A 21,602-nucleotide genomic window follows, 5' to 3' on the forward strand; every position below is an offset into this window, starting at 1 on the left:
CCAGCACCCCTGATGTTAACGACCCAGAAACCAATCCATCCTCATTTTATCTCCTGACATTTCCTTTTAATTACGAAAATGCTGTTTACTGGTTTTTATAATTCCTTCAAACATATTTCCTAACCTGAAACAACTTTAAAACATGATGTAGCACAAACGGAGCTGGTAGGAGAGGTGAGCGTCATCCTACCGAACCCCAGGGCCAGGCACGCAGACGGGCGGGGCGGGGCGTGGGGACCGGGGTGAAGAGCTACTGCGGCTGGAGGGTTTCACACTTGGAAGGCATTAACTCGCATCAGTCCCTTAAGGAGCACACGGCTCAAAGGCTTGGCTGGGAGCAGGTAGAGCTGATGTGTAAATAATCTACGGGAAGTTTACGGGTCGAACATTAACACCCAGAGGCGAGGCTTCCAGCGGGTGACTGGCCCGTGAGCCTCTGACAGGAGCTTTGCCGTGTTTCTACTTACAGGTAGAGGCTGAATTCAAACACAAACACTGTGATGCAGCCAGTTACGCAGCCAGACCCGAGTCTCGGTGGCAATGCTACAACTGTCGGGTCAAGTGTGTGCAGGGTGAGGCCCCGAAAGGGCAGCTGCAGAAAGAGCCCCATTAATCCCTTAACTAAGCAGCTGACGGGTTTACTCTTTTTGTGTTTATGGTATAGCTTTTCAAACACAGGATTATAATAAGTTTAAAAAAATCAGCACAGGCTACCAAGGCTTTTTATAGATTTCTTTGTCGTGTTGACAGACGACAGAAACTAGAACTTGGAGGGCCTCTGCTTACAATTCACTGTCACTCTGGATTGAAAAATTGTAAGAAAGCTTCGCTGCCGGATTTATTAACAAAAAGAATAGGTCTCTATTCGAAGAGGGCAGCGATCTCAGCCTCATGCCTGGGAATCTACTTGCTTTTGATTTTGCATCCATTGTTATTTAAAGTAGCAAAAAAAGACTCACAGTAATATCAGGAAAGAAACCACTTTACCTGGTGTAATCGCCTTTGGCTTCCTGGAATAAAACAAAGACAGATGATCAATTTGTATGTATGTTAAGTAAGCCAGAGACATTTTACTTGGCCATTTACCCTCTGAAAGTCCCCGAGTTCTGCTTTATTTTGAAGAATGTACACAAAGAACACTTTCTGTGATCGCCGGGAAGAACGTGGCATGGATTAGGAATCGCTGGTAGCCATGACATAGTTCTTATCCTTAACAGAAGAGACAAATATCTCTTTAAAAGCACAGACCATTATTTCTCCTTTTATGTTCCTAAGAGCATGTGATTAATGCTTGCCTATTGGAGCGGCGCACCTTTTAAACCATGACACAGGTCCATCAAACATGCTGTTTACTCTTTTGAAACCAGCATGGAGCACACTTGTTTTTGTTGTTGTTTTTTTTCCCATCTACCAGTGCCTTTAAGAATTAAAGGGCTCTTTAACCCAACCTCAAGGAAATGTCTACAGAAGTTACCAAACTTAAATGTAAATTACAGCCCTCCCAACAACGGCTGCCTCCTGAACTCCAGGCACCGGGAGCGCCTTTCCCACTCTTCCTCCGGAGCCCAGTCTAAATTTCCTTTTCCTTTGAGACACACAATCTCTCACTGCAGCTCACGCAAACTGTTCTAAAACAGAAAACGGTGGCTCACATTTTTCATTGGCAAACAACCAGCTGGCTTAAAAAGCCGTCAGCCGCCGGCCCGTGCAAAAGTTTCAGAGTTGCCGGCAGTTCACAAAACCAATAAACAGAAAGGAGCAGTGGCCAGTTCTTACCTGCAAAGCCAGCGCCGCCAACCTGAAGACGGTTTCACTGTCTACTTCGATTTGCCCCTGTTGGGGGGGAAAGAGAGCATCGGTGAACAGCCGCCCTCCTTGTAGCAAGTGAGTGGAGCTGGGGAAGCTGTCACCGCTTGGCACCTCAGTCTGCGATCAGATGCAGATCATACCATTGTGTGAAAGGGAGGGGGCGAGCAGAGGCGCCTCCAGGGTTAAGAGGAAGCCACATAGTGTGTGTGTGTGTGTGTGTGTGTGAGTGATAATTAGCCGTGAGAGTTTGCTTAGAAAGCACTTCTGGAAGGAACATGAATTACTTTGAGACTGAAAATTCAGACAACTTCTAAAAGAATAATTGTTATCTCTACAGGTTCATTTTGAAACGCTAAAGATTTTCTTAGATTAGTTCCGTGTTTTCCTGAGAATTTTTTTTCTCTGTGCCATAGCATGCTTATTTTGGTATATACACAATGTAAATATTTCTAAAACTATATAAATTCATGAGGTATCACCTCACACCTATCAGAATGGCAACCATCAACAAATCGACAAATGGCAAGTTGCTGGTGAGGATGTGGAGAAAAGGGAACCCTAGTGCACTGCTGTGGGAATGCAACTGGAGCAGTCATAATGGAAAACAGTATGGAGTTTCCTCAAAAAACTAAAAATGGAACTGCCATTTGACCCAGTGATCCTACTTCTAGGAATATATCCCAAGAATCCCGAAACACCAATCAGAAAGGATATATGCACCCCTATGTTCATAGCAGTGTAATTTACATTAGCCATGATCTGGAAACAGCCCAAGTGCCCATCAGCAGATGAGTGGATAAAAAAAGCTTTACACCATGGAATACTATGCAGCTGGAAAAAAGAATCTCTTACCCTCTGAGACAGCATGGAGGGACCTGGAGAGTATTATGTTAAGTGAAATAAGCCAGTCAGAGAAAGACAATATCACATGATCTCACTCATATGTGGAATCTAATGAACAAAATAAACTGATAAATAAAATAGATCCAGAGACATGGACACATGGAACAGACTGACGATTCTCAGAGAGAAGAGGTGGGGGGGGGGGGGGGGGGACGCTGGAGGAGATTAACCAAAGAACATGCATGCATATATGTATAACCCATGGACACAGACAACAGTGTGGTGAAGGCCTGGGGAGGGGGGATGGGAGCAGGATGGAGGGTGTCAATGGGTGAAAAAAGGGACATCTGTAATACTTTCAACAATAAAGATAAGAAAATAAAAAGATAAATTCACTACTGTGACAATGATACTTTATTGAATTAATATTTGTACCATTATAGATACAATGTAAAGCCTTAAAAAGCAGTTATATCAGCCCTGGCCGGTATGGCTCAGTTGGTTGGAGCGTTGTCCCCATGCATGGAAAGGTTGAGGGTTTGATTCCGGTCAGGGCACATACCTGGGTTTTGGGTTCGGTCCCCAGTTGGGGCAGGTATGGGAGGCAACCGACTGTGTTTCTCTCTCTCCCTTCCCCTCTCTAAAATCAATAAACATATCCTCGAGTGAGGACTTAAAAAAAAAAGCAGTTACAGCAAATGCATCAAAGACTAAAATTCTGTTGCTTTATATTGAAGTTTAATGAGATCTAATTTACCAATTTTCCATTATTTTATTTTTTCATCCTTCAAGCTCTGAAATTAAAATAGTACTTCTGGGCCTCATTAGCAGAACTACTGGCTGGGATGCATAAGTGTGTGCGGAAGGGCGATTGCGTCTGTTAATAATACTCAAATGCGCCTTCATTTATTTTATTAAATACAGTGATATATGTAAATACCATTACTGCATTATGTTATATATTGCAACAATATGTGGTTTAGAAGGATCTCTGTTTAACATTTTTTGTGTGCATGATATTCTAGCTTGTAAGCACACACACACATAAAAATAATTCTACGTCACCCGCCCCTGGCCCAGTCCCTGTTCAAATAGCACCTGAAGGTGCAGTGTTCAACGACATGGAACTCCCGGCCTGGACATGGCCCTGCACTCTCTCCTCCCTTCTCCCCGAGACCCAGGCTGCAGGGCTCCCACTGCGCCCAGCGTGTCAGGGGAGGGACTGAGCAGTTTGGAGTAAATGCAGTCAGTGGGCTTACAGAAGCAGCTGGCCCCTGAGGATGTCTGGGAGGGTGGTGCATTTCTCTCAGGTTTCTGAGTGATTTCACTGGAGTTCTCAAAAAACAAAACAAAACAAAAGCCACAAAATGAAACCAAACACCCAGGACACTACAATGTCAGTAGTGGTCCTGTCCGTGTTCCTCCTATGTTACAAAATGAACACAATTCACTTCATTCACCAGCATCTAGGTGTCCGTTCTGAAACCCGAGGCAGTGGACCTGCTTCAAGGTGTTCTGCTTCACACACCGAGGGCCCAGGCCGTGAGTGCGAAGCTCGCCTGTGACCTCTCGAACCCGATCACGCAATCAAAGGGAAGCCAGGCCCATGGGCGGATCGATGGCCTTCTGTCTTTCAGGCAAGAGACAGAAAGATGATGGAGCAGTTAACCCGACAGGTGAGTTGGGTGCTGATGAACATTACCTTTTAGAAAGGTGAAATTCCTTACTTTCAAAGTAAAGGAAATTCATGTAGAGTGAGGGTGCGGGGAGAGAGGGGAGATTCTAAAACATCTTTGAATTTGCAATGAGACTGAAACTCAAAGTTAAAGTCAAATTTGTCTTAAAATCTTAGCGAAGAGAAAAAGTGAATTATTTTGGGTATGAAAATGACTAAAGCTGAATAAAACACATTGAAAATATTTGCCAACTCCTCTATACCCCATGACCCGCTCTGCCTCATCAGAACCTTGGGTGAGTTATCCAAACAATATTTTAGACACCAACTTTTCAATTTAGTAAATGGAAGTTCAGCAGATAAAAGACCTCAAACAGATACTCTTAAGGATGCTGCCAAATGAGTCTCCACCGTAGAAGGTCATTAAATATTAAAAACGCTGGAATGTGGAGCTGGAGCCTGGGCGTACCAGGCTGGGACAGCCCGAGGAGTGGGGGGCACTGCGCCCCTGTGCACTCCTCACCCGCGCCTCGCCGTGCCCCAGTTCTGGGGGAGGAGGGATGAGGGTGGAGGGACAGGCCCTATCAGGATCCGGGAGAGAGAAGAAGCGGATTTGGCAGAGCCTCACGTTCTTTCACACACCTCAGCCCCCATCTCGCCCTCCAGTTAACCTCTGTTCTGGAAATTCAAGGCAACCTATAATTTTTTTTGCGTGGAATTCACCAAACCATGGGGCAATCGGGAATAATACTATTTGCCTGGTTCTCAGCAATGTCACACGGTGAAACTTAATGAAGACTTAGACTGAACTGTACAATTTCGTGCCTGAAATGTGCAAGTTCTTCAGAAGCTGCAGTCTGTCCTGGGACAGAACATTCCTCTTACAACCATGGCAACGGCGGTAACCCTATAGGACCAGCAAGCTAACACTTGAGAAGCCGAGCTCCTCAAAGAGCGAGGTAATGGGATCCCGCGTGGGTTTACATGGCTGGCGAGGACAGACAGGAGCGGACGAGCCAGGCAGATGATGTGGCCGAAGGCACTGGGTCACAGGGAACAGGACCCAGCCTGGGGCTGCTCCCTCGGCTAATGTAACCGGACTACGGATTCAATCGCTGGGTCACTGGGATCGGGCTCCACATGGGACACCTTGTTTTCGTCCTTGGCTTGTTGGCTCAGTTGATCAAAACATCATGCTAATGAGATGAACTCTAGGTTTTTGCTTCCCAAGTAGAACAGAATAAAAAACAGTTTTAGAATTTGGGAGTGAAATTTGTGCAACTCTGACTCCTGTGGTTTTTCGGATGCTGGCTCTCCCCGGGACATGACCCTCAGTGCTCTTCCCACTCCCACGGCCGGCGTGCACGCTGGCCCCCGGCCCAGGCTCTGCCCACTCCGCCGGGCACTAGTTGCCTTGCTACAACTCCAGTGCAAATATCGCACCGGGACTCTCCCAGAGACACGCTTCGGTAAACACTGGAACCAGGGAGGTCAGAAAATGACTACCAATGCCCCCTCCACTGTTGGTGGGACCATGTGTCGTCATCGAGCACTCACACTCGTAGTCGAATGGGAAAACTACTTCTGAACACTCGTCCTGCCTTTTCTGTATCGATGTTGTTCTCCGTGGGAACTCATTCTGCACTAAACCACAGAGAATCCTCAATGCCCGCGGATGGAGAGAAAGGGGCTTCTTGACATTGGTCGCCATTGTGTCCACTGTTGAGCTGCCCCGGTCTTCGGGGTCTGGTTAAAAAGCCACCACCTGGCAAGAATGACGCCTTAGACATTGCTTAGCTGCCCTCACTGTGGCTTGCCATTAGGCCTGCAAACAGTGCAAAGCGCCAATGTGATAAGGACATGAGTGAGTCAGCGGGTGCAGCTCATTTCTTCTGAGGACACAGCTCTGTGGAGGAGGACCCGGCCGGGCTCGGGAGCCCAGATCTGTGAGCTGACTAGTTTTTGGACAATGAGGCTAGCAGAGGGGCCACGGCAACACTTCATACCGACCTACTGTCTAACAAGGCTATTTTTAAAGCATGTATTTGTATTGATTTCAGAAAGGAAGGGAGAGGGAGAGAGAGAGAAACATCAATGATGAGAGAGAATCATTGGTTGGCTGCCTCCTGCACGCCCCGCACTGGGGATGAAGGCTGCAACCCAGGCATGTGCCCTGTCTGGGAATCAAACCGAGACCTCCTGGTTCATAGGTCAACGCTCAACTACTGAGCCGCACCGGCCGGGCAAGGCAATTCTTGTCATGCCCCTGAAGGCCAGCCCACAGCTACCACATGTGTACCCCCATCCTCTCCATGTGCAAATGGACCAAAACTTTCTCCTTGTTGTCCAAGCTAGTTGTGAGAGGTAATGCTTATGGAGGATGGATTCAATGATCTATTGCTCGTTCTTTTCTAAATCAGGGTTTTGCAGCCGTGGCACAAGTGACATTGTGAGCTGGGTCCTTCTTTGTTGAGGGCTCGTGTGCTTTGCAGGGCCTTAGGCAGCAGCTCAGGCCTCTGCTCACCAGATTCTAGGAGCAACCTCGCCTGAGCCCTGACAACCCGTGTCTGCAGGCATTTCCAAAGGGCCCTGGGGCAAAATGGATCCACTCCATTCTCTAAGTTTTCTTTTCAGATTAAGCTAGAATCACCAGAGACCTACAGAATTGAACCACAAGGTTTGCTGCAGATAAATTGCGTGTTTGGTATTGTGTTTTGGCATTCCTCCACTGACTTCTGTTGAGAATCAGTATAAGAAACAACCCTCAGAGCCCTGGCTGGGGTTGCTCAGCTGGTTGCATCATTTTCCTGTGCACCGAAGGGTCTCAGGTTCGATTCCCGGGCAGGGCATGTTCCTAGGTTGTGGTTTTGATCCCCGGTGGTTGGGGCGCATGGGAGAGGCAGCGGATCGATATTTCTCTCTCACATCTCTGTCTCTCCCTTCCTCTTTCTAAAGTCAATAAATGTATCCTCAGGTGAGGATTAAAAAGAAATTTAAAGAAAGGAAAGAAACAACCCTTAGGAATTCCTAATGTGTTAAGGACATAGTTCATTTCATCATCACATGTCCCCTTACGTGGGGCTGGGAGGAGTTTCTCATTCGTAGGACAGGCAGTGACTGTGTTCTTCCAAGCAGCCGCTTTGTTTGGACCTCAATGACCACGGTGAGTTATGCCACTGATCATGAGCCCTCTCTGCTTTGGCTCTTAGGAGAACTTGAATTTCAAAGTTGTGGGCTCAATGCTTTATACAAACCATGCTGGATGTTTTCTACTAACCTTAACCCCGATGACATCTAATGACTCCTACCTTTATTTTCTCACTTACAGATAACTGATTTCATCACTTACTATGTTTTAGAGTGTTTTCCCCTTTATTGAGGTACACACAATAAAATGCACAAATCTTAGTGTACAGTTCAATGAATTTTGATGTGCATACATTCATGTAACCATCACCCACCCAGGTCAACATATCAAATATTCTCTCTAATTTTTTCATCTGAGGGAAATGTATGTATTTTTTATAAACCAATAAAATTACTTTTGTTAATTAGAAAAGTATAAAACAATAGCAAAACTGTTTGAATTTGCAATTCTTTAATTCCTAACCAATTTGCATATTTTCTTGCAATTGCATTTTATTTGCTATTGCCTATGTATGAAATAAGCCTTTGTTCACTTAGCTGTTTGAGAACTTAGATTTAATTGGAGCTACAAAATTAACACTTTTTCTTGTCTATTGAGAACAAATTGTGTCCTTTAGTCTGTCCCCCTTTGCTGTGTCTGCCTTCTCCTGGCCTCCTCCCGGCCTGTGAAGTCAGAGTGTACTGGGCCTATCTCTCCCACTGCAAGAATCTGTGGGGCCCCAAGCAAGTTATATTTTCTGAAACTCAGTTCCTCATCTGCAAAATGGGGAATGATAATGTTGGCTTTACTGAGTTGTTAGGGCATTAAAACAAGTACAAGTATAAAGCATTTATCATAAAGTCTAGCACTCAAAGACTCTCTCAATGTTATTCTTTCTGTGCTAATGTTTGCCATGTTGCTTCTTCCATTCTTATATATCATTATATCTATGGTTATCTACTTTGTTCTGGGCACTGTTCAATTATTGTGTAGTTCCATAATATGTAATCACCGTTTCATTATAATATGTTTCAATATTTGATGGAATGCTTTAATTTTATATAATTCTTGATAGTCTCTTTCACTTACTTTTTAAAATAAATTTTTAAATAATCCTGTCAAGTTTTAAAAAGATACAATAATTTGTCTTCTTCAGGGATAATATGTTTCTATTGAAATTGTTTTATTATGATCATAAAGTTTTATGATATACACCATAAAGATCACATAATCCAGTGTTAGGGTTAATACTTAGTATTTTATATTTTCCTATGTAAATGGGCTACTTTCTTATTCTACTGTTTATCTGGTTATCATTATGTAGAATTATTAGTTTTAATGTATTTAACTTACATTCAACTTCTTCACCAAAGCCAATAATGCCAATAAGTTTTAGTTAATTTGTTTCCATTTTGTAGGCACATAGTGGAATTGTCTCCCAACAATATTTTGGTGCAGTTCTTTGCAGGAAGTTTCTTATTTCTTTTTTGATCTCATTGCCAACCCATTCATTATTTAATAACATGCTATTTAGCCTACATGTGTTTGAATGTTTTTGAGTGTTTTTACTATAGTTCATGTCTAATTTCATTCCACTGTGATCTTAGAAGATGCTTGATATGACTTCAATCTTCTTGAATTTGTGAAGACTTGTTTTGTGTCCTGACATGTGGTCTTTCTTTGAGAATGACCCATGTACACTTGAGAAAAATGTATATTCTGTAGCTTTGGGGTGAAATGTTCTATAAATAGCAATTAAAAATTCATCTGATCCAGTGTGTCCTTTAGAGTCACTGTTTCCTTGTTAATTTTTTGTCTGGAAGATCTATCCAGTGAAGTCAGGGGGGTGTTAAAGTCCCCTACTATGACTGTGTTGTCGATCTCGCCGTTAAAGTCCTCAGAAGTTTTTTTTTTTAATATATTTAGGTGCTCCTATATTGAGTGCATATATGTATACCAGGGTTATATCCTCCTGTTGAATCGATCCCTTTAGAATTATGTAGTGACCTTTATTGTCTGTTCTGATGGCCTTCATTTTGAAGTCTATTTCGTCAGATATGTGTATTGCTACCCCAGATTTTTTTTCGTTTCCATTTCCATGGAAAAATTTTTTCCATCCCTTCACTCTCATCTTGTGTGAGTCTTTTGTTCTGGGGGTGGGTCTCTTGTAGACAGCATATATTTGGGTCATGTTTTTGTATCCATTCAGCTACCCTACACCTTTTGATTGGAGCATTTAATCCATTTACATTTAAGGTTATTGATAGGTACTTATTTATTGCCATTTTAATTCTTTATGCCTATGTTGCTCTCTCTAATTCTTCTCATTACGGCAATCCCTTTAGCATTTCTTACAGTGATGATTTGGTGGCAACAAACTCCTTTACTCACCCCCCCCCCCCTTTTTTTTTCTGGTTTGGAAAGCTCATTATTTCACCACCTATTTTGAATGATAGCCTTGGCTATAGTAATCTTGGTTTCAGATCCTTGCTTTTCATTACTTTGAATACTTCATGCCATTCCCTTGTGGCCTGTAAAGTTTATGATGAAAAATTTGCTGATAGCCTAATGGGAGCTCCTTCATAGGTAAGAAATTGCTTTTCTCTGACTGCCTTTAAGATTCTCTCTTTGGCATTTTTATTATGATGTGTCTGGGTGTGGGCCTGTTTGGGTTCTTCTTCCTTGGGACTCTACATGCCTTCTGGACTTGTGCGACTTTTTCCTTCTACAGGTGAAGGAGGTTTTCTGCCCTTATTTCTTGAAACACGTTCCTACCCCTTGCTCACTTTCTTCCCCTTTTGGTACTCCTACAATGCAAATATTGTTACGTTTCACATTGTCCCACAGCTCCCTTAAGCTCTCCTGATTTTTAATTGACTTTTTTCTTTTTGGTTCTCTGATTGAGTGATTTTTTTCTACTCTGTCTTCTCATTCACTGATCTAATCCCCGATTCCCTTAATCTGCTGTCTATTCCTTGCACTGTGTTCTTTATTAGTGCTATGTCATTCTTCATAGTTACTATATCTTTTCTCATGCTGTTGAGAATCTTTGCCATCATTATTCTGAACTCTATGTCTGATAATTTTCTTATCTCTAGTTCATTTAGCTCTTCTTCTGGAGAATTCTCTTGTTCTTTCTTTTGGGATTTGTTTTTTTGTCTTCCCATTTTGGCTGCCTGTTTGGGTTTGTGTAAATGTATTAGGTAGATCTACTACACCGCCCAATCTCTAGTGCAGGACAGTCTAGATGCTGTTTCTGACTGGCCCTAAATACCCTGTTTGGAGCTATTAGCAAATCACAGCTTTTGGCTCCCTCTGATGGGGCTGCGTGCCTTTGGAAAAGACCAAAATGTGCACCAAGGTCTGTTTTTCCTAGTCCTGGGCCCTAAATTAGATCAGGCAAAGACTCAAAGCCTCCAGAGACTTGCCTCTGCCTGCAGTCTGATTGTATTCAGAGTTGATTAACCTCAGGCTATCGACCACAGGGGGAGAGGTTTTCCAACAAGATGAGGTAAGTGCTTCTGCCTGCAGGCTGATCGTTATTCTCAGTCTCTTGATGGACCCCAAAAATTCCACAGGGTTTTCCAATAGAATATGTCAACTGCCTTCCTCCCAGACAAAAACCACCTGGATAGCAAAGTTCTGCAGGAGAAAGATGTCCCCCACAGCTGAGATATTCCTCTGGAACTTCAGCTGCTGTCTGTGGGAGCCTGGTCAGCTCTTTTGTGCCTCTGCACTTTCTATCAGTCTCCAGGTGGCCTCTACTTGCCATCCTGGTTATCAGGGTTCTCTTCATCTAGTCTTCAGGTGTTTATTTGGATGGTTTTTCTGTATTTTAGTTGTAATTCCAATTTGGTTCTGGGAGCATGTCAGTGTAGCTTCCACTTACTCCGCTGCCATTTTGGAATCTCTATATGTCTTTTTGTTTTCTTTCTTTCTTTTTTAAGGAATGCTTCTTGTATTTCTTGATTCACTATACAGTTTATTTGACTTGGTTTTCAACTCAGTACAGAATCCTGGCTCTCTGAACCATGAAAACCTAGCTCAGGCTTCCCCAGCGACAGCAATAGGACCTGGAAGCATAGCACCTGGGTTGGCAGGAGTAGATATTTAACTCAAAATGCTAAACACAATGAGGTCTAGATGTCAAAGAGTCTTTTACTTTCCTGGCTTCACTTTCTAAAAATATAAAAGGAAAATAATAATATCTGTCTCACAACTTCATGGAGTTTGGAGGACAGAAAAAACAACAACCCCCGATATAAAGATGCTTTGAAAAAAGTAAAAAAAAAAAAAAGCATTACAAGAAAAACAAACAAGTACAGGTTTTTTTGTGGGTGTGTATCACAGTTTCAAAGACATGAGCAATATGACCACAGTATCTGGGCAGACTGCTTCTCAGAAACTTGATCACAGTGAAGATAGGAGCAAGAGAGAGAGAAGGAGAGAAAGTTAGCAGCATGTGGACACGTGTTTGATTGTGGGAGGATAATACAAATAAACACACGGACATGGAAATGAGGAATGAGGGAACACCAACCAGACCACGCTTTCCCAGGATCAGCCAGTATGATTTGTAAAGTGCATTTTATTTGTAGGTGGACAGGTGACATATGTTTTTGTTCTTTGGATGAAGTTCCAACTAATTTAATAGAAACCACATCTTGGCTTCTAGCTTTTCCACTAAAAAACAAAAAAGAAAAGAAAAAAATAATGGAAGCATTTTGAGCATCTAAATAATTGACAGAATGGATTACAATACATTGAATACAAAGGAGTCCATGAGTCCATGATGACTTAAAAAAATCTTTTTCAAAGGTCAAGACGGAGAAGAAGGGAAAATGATTCTTTACAGATGAATGCTAAGGAATGTTGAAGGTGGAAGAATTAGAGACTCACCATTTACAATCATCACAGTGCTGACTTAGCAAGTCCCCAGTGGAGGCCAAGAGCATTGGGTCAAAGACTTGGGAAGCTGCAGAGCCAAGCAGCTTCCAAGTGTCAGTTCCAGACAAGTGGCTAATCACTCAGGGGAGAAGGTGAAGAGAAAACTGGCAGATACCACCTTAACCAACACCAAGGCGTGCGGCAGTGAAGCCTCCTGGTGAGACCCACTGGGAAGGACTCCACATTGCTTATGCATGTTCCTGCCACAAGGAGATTAGGTTAGACTAGAGCAGCGGTTCTCAACCTGTGGGTCGCGACCCCTTTGGCGGTCGAACGACCCTTTCACAGGGGTCACCTAAGACCATCCTGCATATCAGATATTTACATTACAGTTATGAAGTAGCAACGAAAATAATTTTATGGTTGGGTCACAACATGAGGAACTGTATTTAAAGGGCCAGAAGGTTGAGAACCGCTGGACTAGAGGCTCTCAGGCTGGTGTGAGCAGAGTAACCCCGAGAGCTCCTAGAGAGCACGGGAGGCCCCGCCCACTGAAGCAGGTAGGACGAAACCAGTGTGGCTCTGTATTCTCACCAAGTTCCCAGGTGACTCTGATACATGCCCAGCATGGTACATGTTTGGAATCGCTGACTTCGACACATCCATATTTCACAAATTGAATTGAGAGGTAATCTGCAAGGCAATGGGCTTATACTATCAAAACTACCAGTGCAAGAAAAGCCAACCAAAGACTGGGCACCTGTCTCCAGTTCTGGAGACTACAGTGTCCTGAGGACTTAATGTAGTGTGTGATCCTGGACTGGGTCCTGGATCAGAAAAGGAGGAAAGGCTATAGAGAACTTTATTGAGACAATTAGAAAAATTTCAATAATAACTACACATCCAACAATACTAGTAAATACAGAGTAGATATACACAATTTGTGAAATATGGGATAGATCTCATAAAATGCTAAACTTCACAACAGGCAGATATCTGTTCAGCTCGTCACTGCACAGCCTGCAGCACCTGTACAGTGCCTGGCACAGAGTGGACATAATAAATATGTCAACAAATTAATCTATACTTAAAAAATGAAGCCTTTTGATGACAATGCTCTACCAAATGAGGTTGAAAAAAATCATCAGGACTGAGTCTCCTTCTCCCCAGTTCTTACTTTTACTTTCCTCCAATTTTGAGGTCTTGAGGTTCTGCTTTATTCCTTTTAAGCCCAGGAAGAATGAGATTGTCACACGGTCAATATCAGAAGACAGGCTCCACCAACCTTTTATATTTTTACTGATTTCAGAGAGGAAGGGAGTGGGAGAGAGGGATAGAAACATCAATGATGAGAGAGAATCATTGATCGGCTGCCTCCTGCACGCCCCACACTGGGGATCAAGCCCGCAAACTGGGCATGTGCCCTTGACCAGAATTGAATCTGGGACCCCTTAGTCCGCAGGCTGACACTCTATCTACTGAGCCAAACCGGCTAGGGCTCCACCAATCCTTTTTATAAACTCTTCCACCAACATATTTTCAAAGCAAGGAAGTGAATGTTTAAGACACTGCCCTGAAATTAAAGGTGTGGTGATCTAAGGGCCAATTGTTATGCCACACAAGAAAGGCAGGGAGCCTAACTAGGTCAGGCTCTGCTAATGAGTGTGGAAGTTCAAGGCACCCACATCTGATAAATATGCAGGAGACAATGGGCGAACAGATGAATCATCATCATGAACAGACGCTTAGAACCCAGCTCTGAGCTGCTGTGCTAGCCCTTGCGGAACGGACTTGAACCAAAGTGTTCTAATTGCACCGATGCACACGGGCACCCACTTGCAATTACAATTTGAATTTGTAGTCGTGGAGTGTTCTGATGGAAACTAGTCATATATATTTTTTGTAAGTACAGTGGGGCCTTGACTTACGAGTGTCCCGACTAACGAGTTTTTTGAGATACCAGCTGTCTCTCGGCCAATTTTTTGCATTGAGTTGATAGAGTAATTTGAGTTAACGAGCTCCTTAATGAGCTCCTTAATGAGCTCCGTCTCGGAACGAATTAAACTCGTAAGTCAAGGCCCCACTGTACAAGGTGCTTGTAAGTACAAGGTAATCAAGGATGATTAGAGGGAGAAAAGGAAGAATCAGGAGCAAGAAAGTTATGGTCATGATGTTAAAACTGAGCCTTTGAATGAAGAAGCCCTGCTAACGTTAACATCCTCTCTGGATGGTTTGGACGAGTAGACATGCAACGATACTTTCATTTTCAGGACTATTATGCATTCATCTGATTGGGCCTCCCATTTGTAATTTTCCCCCCAATAGGACATATCTCATGAAAATATTTTCACCAGCATTCTCCCTTTGTGCCATAATTGTGGTTGCTTATGCTCAAATAATTCTTATAAATGAGAACATTTAATAGCAGTCCTCTTGGGAATTTTAGAATAAAAGTGCCAAGAACAACAACAAGAACAAGAAACACTTAGATACTAATCATCTGTTCCAAGAGGTTGACACAGGTGGATTCACTGAATTCCCAGGACAGCCCTGTGAGGAGGTAACGATATTGCCTCACTCCACAGGTGAGGGGACTGACTGACGCTCAGGAAGGTAGAGACGCTCACGGCCAGCCAGCCTGGAAGTGGTAGTGCCAGGATTGGATGCTAGACAGTTGGGACCTCCTCCCTGCAGCCCTCACCCCTTTCCGTGGCGTGCATCCAACCACACTTAGAATGTCTCTCCAGGAACAAAATTGGTTAGTTTGAAATACTTCCTGACTTCACTTTAGCTGAGATAAACTATACTCATAAGATTTAAAATGGTAACTATCTGTGCCCAATTCAACAGGTTTGCCTGAAATAGATATCTCACTCTATTACAAAATGAATCCATATTGCAAAGCATTAAATATTAGGCCAACTTAATTATGAAATGGAAGTCTTCTATTCAAAATCTTCTTTCTAAAAAATATAAAGACAGCCCTTCAAACCTCCTCCATACCCAGAAAGGCAGGTTACATCTGCTTCTAGAATGGCTTAAAAAATATAACAGACAGATGTTAAGCGGACAGGTAAAGGGATGGATAGAAAGAAATAGTTGGTATGGGTAAATTTGTTTTTGGAAGTTTCTTTTGAATTACATGATTTGTGTCATCAAGGATGTCAACTTAAGCATTTTCAAAAGCTAGAAATGTACAATAAAATTTGATTTATAAAATAAATTGAGAAAATGTCTTACAGGGCATTTTCATCCATCCTTAGAATTTAAAAATTTTGTATTTTCAGCTGATTGAACCTTCCACCTCCTACTGCCATTTAAGCATTTATCAATATTTTTATGACTTTTTTTAAGTCATAATTTAGCTGTAATGGTACTCTGATAGCCCATTTCTGAGGCGATGGTTTATCAAAAGTACGAATATTGGGTTTAAATGTTTTTTTTAAAAAAATGTATTTTATTGATTTTTTACAGAGAAGAAGGGAGAGGGATAGAGAGTTAGAAACATCGATGAGAGAGAGACATTGACCGACCGCCTCCTGCACACCCCCGACTGGGGATGCGCCCGCAACCAAGGTACATGCCCTTGACCGGAATCGAACCTGGGACCTTTCAGTCTGCAGGCGGACGCTCTATCCACTGAGCCAAACCAGTTATGGCTGGGTTTAAATGTTTTAAGATAATTCATGTTAAGTGCTGCCACTGTGAAATGCAGGGCTTCCAATGGGATTGTCGGTAGCTCCTTTCAATGAATTCAACAAATATTTGAGAGGCTACTTGTGCTGGCAACACATCAGTGAACAAAGACTCCATTCTGTGTAAATCCCCTCTCCCCTGGCGGTGCCAACTGCAGGGTGTTTCCTTGTCCCCCCACTCCATGACCATGGCCTTTTACCTCCGTGGGCCCAAGGTTTTTCATGGAGGACCCGACATCTTCCCCTTTACCATCCTCAGGGGAGTCCCTGAGGATTAAAATTGGCAGGTGTTATAAGCTATTATTATGGCAATTTTGATTCTCACCAATGCACAAGGCAGCATATATCTAATAGTACATGGCTTGAGACACATCATTTCCACGTTAGGAAAACAGAGGGAAAGCCACATGAAACAGGCAAGGTGCAGTGTTTATTATAAGCTTTCAATAGCCCTTTAAAACGCGGCCCTAGAGTTCTTTGCTCCTTCTGCACCCGCTCCTTTTCAAGCCAACTCTGATGTTTAGTTTAGTGACTTTACTTGGTAAATATCAATGAGAAGGCAGGCTCACCTTTCCATGGACAGAATTTACAGCCTGCAAAATTCAATTCCTGATCCTTTAAATCATTTCAGCATATTGAAATGAGCTTGAGGATTAAAACACACACACACACACACTGACGTATGCAAACAGCCTCAAACCCCAAATGCTAACACTCTGTCAGGTTGGCAGATATGCCAGATATATTTAAGTTCTTCCTAACGACTCACATTGTCGGTTGTTGAACTAGATGGAGTAATCCCAGGGTGAGAGCTGGGAGTGTGGTGCTGACAGAGCGGATTGGTTACAGAGGAATCGCTTCAAGCTCTGGGAGGTTACACTGAGCTGCAGCGAATTCCTCTCACTGAAGGCATTATCAACAGGGGCAGTGAGAGGCCTTCATGAATGTGTACTTTAAAAAACCCTCTGACAAGAGCAGGCAGCTGGAGCAGCACCAGATTATCAGAACATCTTCCTAGGTTTCCGGAGAATGTTTTTTAAAACACAGTCCCATTTGATTGTGCAGGTGCTCATGGTTGGCTGTGGGTTGGAGCATTTCTCCAACTGTCCTTCCATCCAGCTCTGCCTGCATCACACTGCCCGCTCTGCCTGCATCACACCGCCCGCTCTGCCTGCATCACGCCGCCCGCTCTGCCTGCATCACGCCGCCCGCTCTGCCTGCATCACGCCGCCCGCTCTGCCTGCATCACGCCGCCCGCTCTGCCTGCGGGATACTGCCAGGTCTGCAGGAGAGTCCCTGGTGGTCTGGCTGAACGGTGGGGGTGGGAGGATCTATTGGAAGACTTGCTTCAAATATTTTAGGATGAGTTGGACTCCCTCTGTATATACTCACTGTCTTCAAGGCAATCAAAAGTGGATGACTTATTTTCTTGGAATTCCAAGAAAAGATGCTTGAAGCTAAGAGCAGAGCTGCCTATCTTTGTAGCTGATTTTACAATGATTCTCTAAATATCTTCAAAGGCAGCTACAGCGACTACTGCAGCAAAGGTGAATGCGTGTGCTTGAAATCTGACCAGGGAGGCCAAATGGTGCTCCTGTTGGCTCAGCATATGAAGTTCAAAGGGTACAAGTATCACACCAACTCTGGAAAATTGAGTTTAGGGGCAGAAGCTCTATCGTGGGTAGTGAAAACAAAATAAAATTGAAAGCTGAAAAAGTCGTATTTTATGATTATTACTCAAAACTGATTTCCAATTTAACTTGATCTTTTCACAAGTCCGTTTTGAAAAATCTGATCAGTTAGTTACTAGTGTAAACTACTACATGTATTTTGCTCACTTGACAAATGTTCCCTGGGGCCTCTGGCGGCGGCCAGCGCTGTGCCAGCGGAGGGACATGAAGATAAGCAGCAGCCGACCCGGGTCCAAGGAGTCCGTCAGGTTCTGGAGCGGCAGACACACAAGCGAACAGTTCAACACGGCGAGCAGAGAGTGAGGGGAGACAGGCTGTCCTGGAGGCTGGAGCTCAGTCCCGCAGGAAGTGGGGGCGATGGTGCACACAAGGCCAGGAGAGCAGTGGTTAGGGGCAGGGCCTCTGGGCTGAGCCTGAAGCAGGGGTGGAAACTTGCCGGAGGGAAATTAAGGGAGAGAGAAGCATTCAGCACAGGAACAAGACCAGAAAACAGAGACAGACCTTCAGCAGAGGCACAAGCAGATCAAGAAGACAGGGAGCTTGAGAAAGACAGTGTTAATCAGGAATGAGCAGTCATTTCAGGGTGACCACAGGGTGAGTGTGGAAAGAGGCTGGAGTGATAAGCTAAGGCTGTGTGTCCTATTAAAGGGCTTGATATGTAACAGCAGTGGTAACAATAGCAAAAATATTAATAGCAAGACAGTCTGTGTGCAGATACTATTCTACATACCATGTATATATTAACTTATCCACTGAGGTAGAAACTATTATTACCCCCACTTTACAGTTGGTAAAACTGAGGCTTAAAAATGTAAGTAACATGCCCAGGTTAGAGCCAAGGCCAGGCCTTTGAACCCGGGAATCCTGGCTTCTGTCTAAACTCAACACCAATGCATTATACAGCTTCTCTAGGGAGCAGGGCAGGCTAAGATGTGAAGTGTGGGAGGTGCTAAGTCTTATTGATTTTGTGTTCTAAAATGCCTCAATCTTGCCATATTTGCGTATTTATCCATTCAACAACCTTTTACCTAACATCCGGGCAAACAGCGGAGATTGCAACATAAAGAAAACCTGGTCCTTACCCTCAGTGTGCAAGTTTATATTTAATGAAACACACGTGAATTTTCAAAGTTTCTCTGCATCTTTCCCTGTGTTGCACACTGATCTTATAGTCCAAGACCATAGCGAATATAGGAAGAAAAGTGGGCAAGATGAGGTCAAAGTAGCCAAATATATAAAAAGTGAAAAGTCTAACAAAATGTAAAATGTCAGCAGTAACTGATCTTAACTAAGAAAAATATACACTCAAAAGAAAGAAACAGGTCAACATAATGCACTTAATGCTCTAGTATTGGGATTATGTGTTAATTCTTTTTTTGAATTGATTGTAGAGTTCAGAATTCTCTGAATTTTCTTCAACCAGAAAAACCGATTCTGTCAGTTGTCTTTGAGCCGGCCTTCCGTTTGCTTTCCTAGATAAAACTTCCCTTCTGCTTTGTCGAGTGAGAAAGATGACAGTTTTTCTCGTGGAGAGAAAGTGATCAACAAATGTCTTTATTCCCTTCCTACAGCTGTAAAGAGGCAACGTTTAATGCACACAACGATTACCTTTGTCTTTGCTTTTCTGATTGAAAACTAATTTGAGCTTCTTGTGAAAGAATCTCACTTAGCGTTCCTAGAGGGAAGAGCTCTTCCATGAACCCTCACTCCCAGAAGCAATCACTACTGACACGCCACAGCAGACTTTTCTAGTTTCCCTACGAGTACATTGTCTATACATAAAAGCAAATAGTAACGTTAAGGCAATCACCCAGGGTTTGCTATTCTGCCACTTGGTCCTTTGTAAGCGTCCCAGTGCGGCCTGGCGTGTTTCAGGTCGGTCGGGGAGGGGTATTTTGCCCTCGTTAATGGCTGCAGGGGATCCTAGCATACGGATGGCTTGTGATTTATTTAATATCCATTGAAGTGCATTTAGGCAGTCTACGTTTCCCACTATTAGAAATAACAATCTAAGATATTTACCTTTTCATAGTTCAGTAAAGTCTTGCAGGGATTTTTCCTGAAGTTGGTGGAGTGTGGGGTGGAAAGACACACTCTCATTTTCATGGTCGTGGGGCCAAAGTGCCCTCAGCCACGTGGGCCTTTAGGAGAGCTTCGGAGCCTCCACATTCCCAGACGCCAGTGCCATTGAGGTTCCGAGGACACCGCGTCAGGCTGAAGCTCCGAGTGTGGGAAGGGCGTGTTTGCCTGCAGTGAGACGCACCAAGTATGCTAACGACAGGGCATGCCTAGTGAGGTCTTGGTCAAGAAAGGGGCAAGAGGGAGGGCAAAAAAAAACAACGGATGGCTAGCCTTGCAATCACTACTTTGGGTAGGATTACTATGTGGCTCCTGTGTACTCTACATTTATTCAAAGTGCAAAGAGATGAGCGCTAATGAGGAAAGAAAGGGAGCATGATGAAATCGAGTAAGGCATAGGGATCCCTTTTCTCTTCCATCTCGATATGATGTGTCCTGCCCAGCCTGGAGAGGAGGCCCTAGGTCAACATCAGTAACCAGGTCAACATCTCGACTGACTCCTGAAAGATTTATTTAAGGAATCAGAACAGACCTAGGTTTTACCTTGTGGCCAGCTCTAACATAGGGTAACACCCAGGAGACTTATAGTTACATATTTTTGCTTTATTGTTTAACATGACAGAATATACTTAGGACTCTATTTTTAAAAGTGTGATCAGCAGTCCATTAATAAGTATTGTTTGAAAGAAGAATTTCATGTGCAAGAACGTTTGGAAAATATTGGGTTAAAATATCACATGTTTATATGTTGAAGAACTTCTTGAAGCATTTAATATGTCAAAGCATGTGGTAAAACCCAAGAAAGTGGTCTAATATTCAGCATTTATTAAAGTCTTTTTGGTATGAAAATAGCTTATGATCATGTGATAGATTCTTGAGCTGTAGATTTAAAGTACAGTGTGTGTGTGTGTGTGTGTGTGTGATTACAAATCCTGATTCTGTTGGTGAGATGTCCTATATTGCAGAGCTCAGAAAGTATCCCAAACTGCTTTTCATATTATTGTAGGAAGGAGTAACACATAACATTAGGAATTCTGGGCATGCTCATATTACAAGTTCCCAGCTCTTCCACAAATATATCATAGAAAGAAACACCAGACATATTGCCTTTAAATGAACACAATACACACCTATACACACATGTACAAATGAGAGAATCTTCAGGATCGGCCACGGGAAGGTACTGGTGTTAATATTACACTACCGAAAATGAGATCTCATCAGAAATCCTAGCCCTTTGTAGGAACACAACAAGTTTTTATTGGATGAAGACATGAGGATAAATACTATTATTTCCGCAGCCAAACTGTCTAGTGATTCCTCCGCTGTAGTGAGCCGTTTCACCCGGGGCCACATTATTTACCTTGCTTATGCTCCCGTTGCCTCACTTGTTAAAGTAACAATACATAACAGCGTGCGTGTGAGGATTAAATGAGTGGGTACATGAGAAAGCCGTGCCTGCTCCGGGGCACACTGCCCTCCTTCCACCTGTGCAGGTCTCCACCACAGAGCACCCCTCAAACCACTCTTGCTTCTCCACGCTTTCTGCCTTCTCATTATTGTGATAGCTGCATGCACACCCAGAGAGACACGGTGGCCAATACTGTTTTAATTTTCCAAGCGTGTCTGCAAGTCATTGGTTTTAAAAAAAGGGATGGTAGTGACAAATGTGGGTTGATTACTGAAATCACAGATAAGGTCAAGGAGTCTGCCAAGGCAATAGCTGGGACAAACCTAAGGTCGTTTCAGGAGTTAGGCTTTTCCCCGTTGGCAACAGGCTGCCCAGTGGCCCGCAG

General features: G+C 43.4%; 1 protein-coding gene across 4 annotated transcripts in view; it reads right to left on the minus strand.

Moving 5' to 3' along the window:
- FRMD4B (FERM domain containing 4B) overlaps positions 1 to 21,602 on the minus strand; it is a 295,154-nt gene that overhangs the window by 61,013 nt on the left and 212,539 nt on the right. For all 4 annotated transcript variants that reach the window (XM_070390990.1, XM_070390991.1, XM_070390988.1 and 1 more), the window contains 2 exons: positions 1,777 to 1,833; positions 988 to 1,010 (listed from right to left, as the gene is read on the minus strand). In XM_070390990.1, coding sequence (XP_070247091.1) covers positions 988 to 1,010; positions 1,777 to 1,833 — 80 coding nt within the window. The remainder of the gene's footprint in view (positions 1 to 987; positions 1,011 to 1,776; positions 1,834 to 21,602) is intronic.

This window comes from Myotis yumanensis, unplaced genomic scaffold, assembly GCF_028538775.1.
Source record: "Myotis yumanensis isolate MYYU_CA2020_CCGP unplaced genomic scaffold, mMyoYum1.0.hap1 SCAF_14, whole genome shotgun sequence".
NCBI lineage: Eukaryota > Metazoa > Chordata > Mammalia > Chiroptera > Vespertilionidae > Myotis > Myotis yumanensis.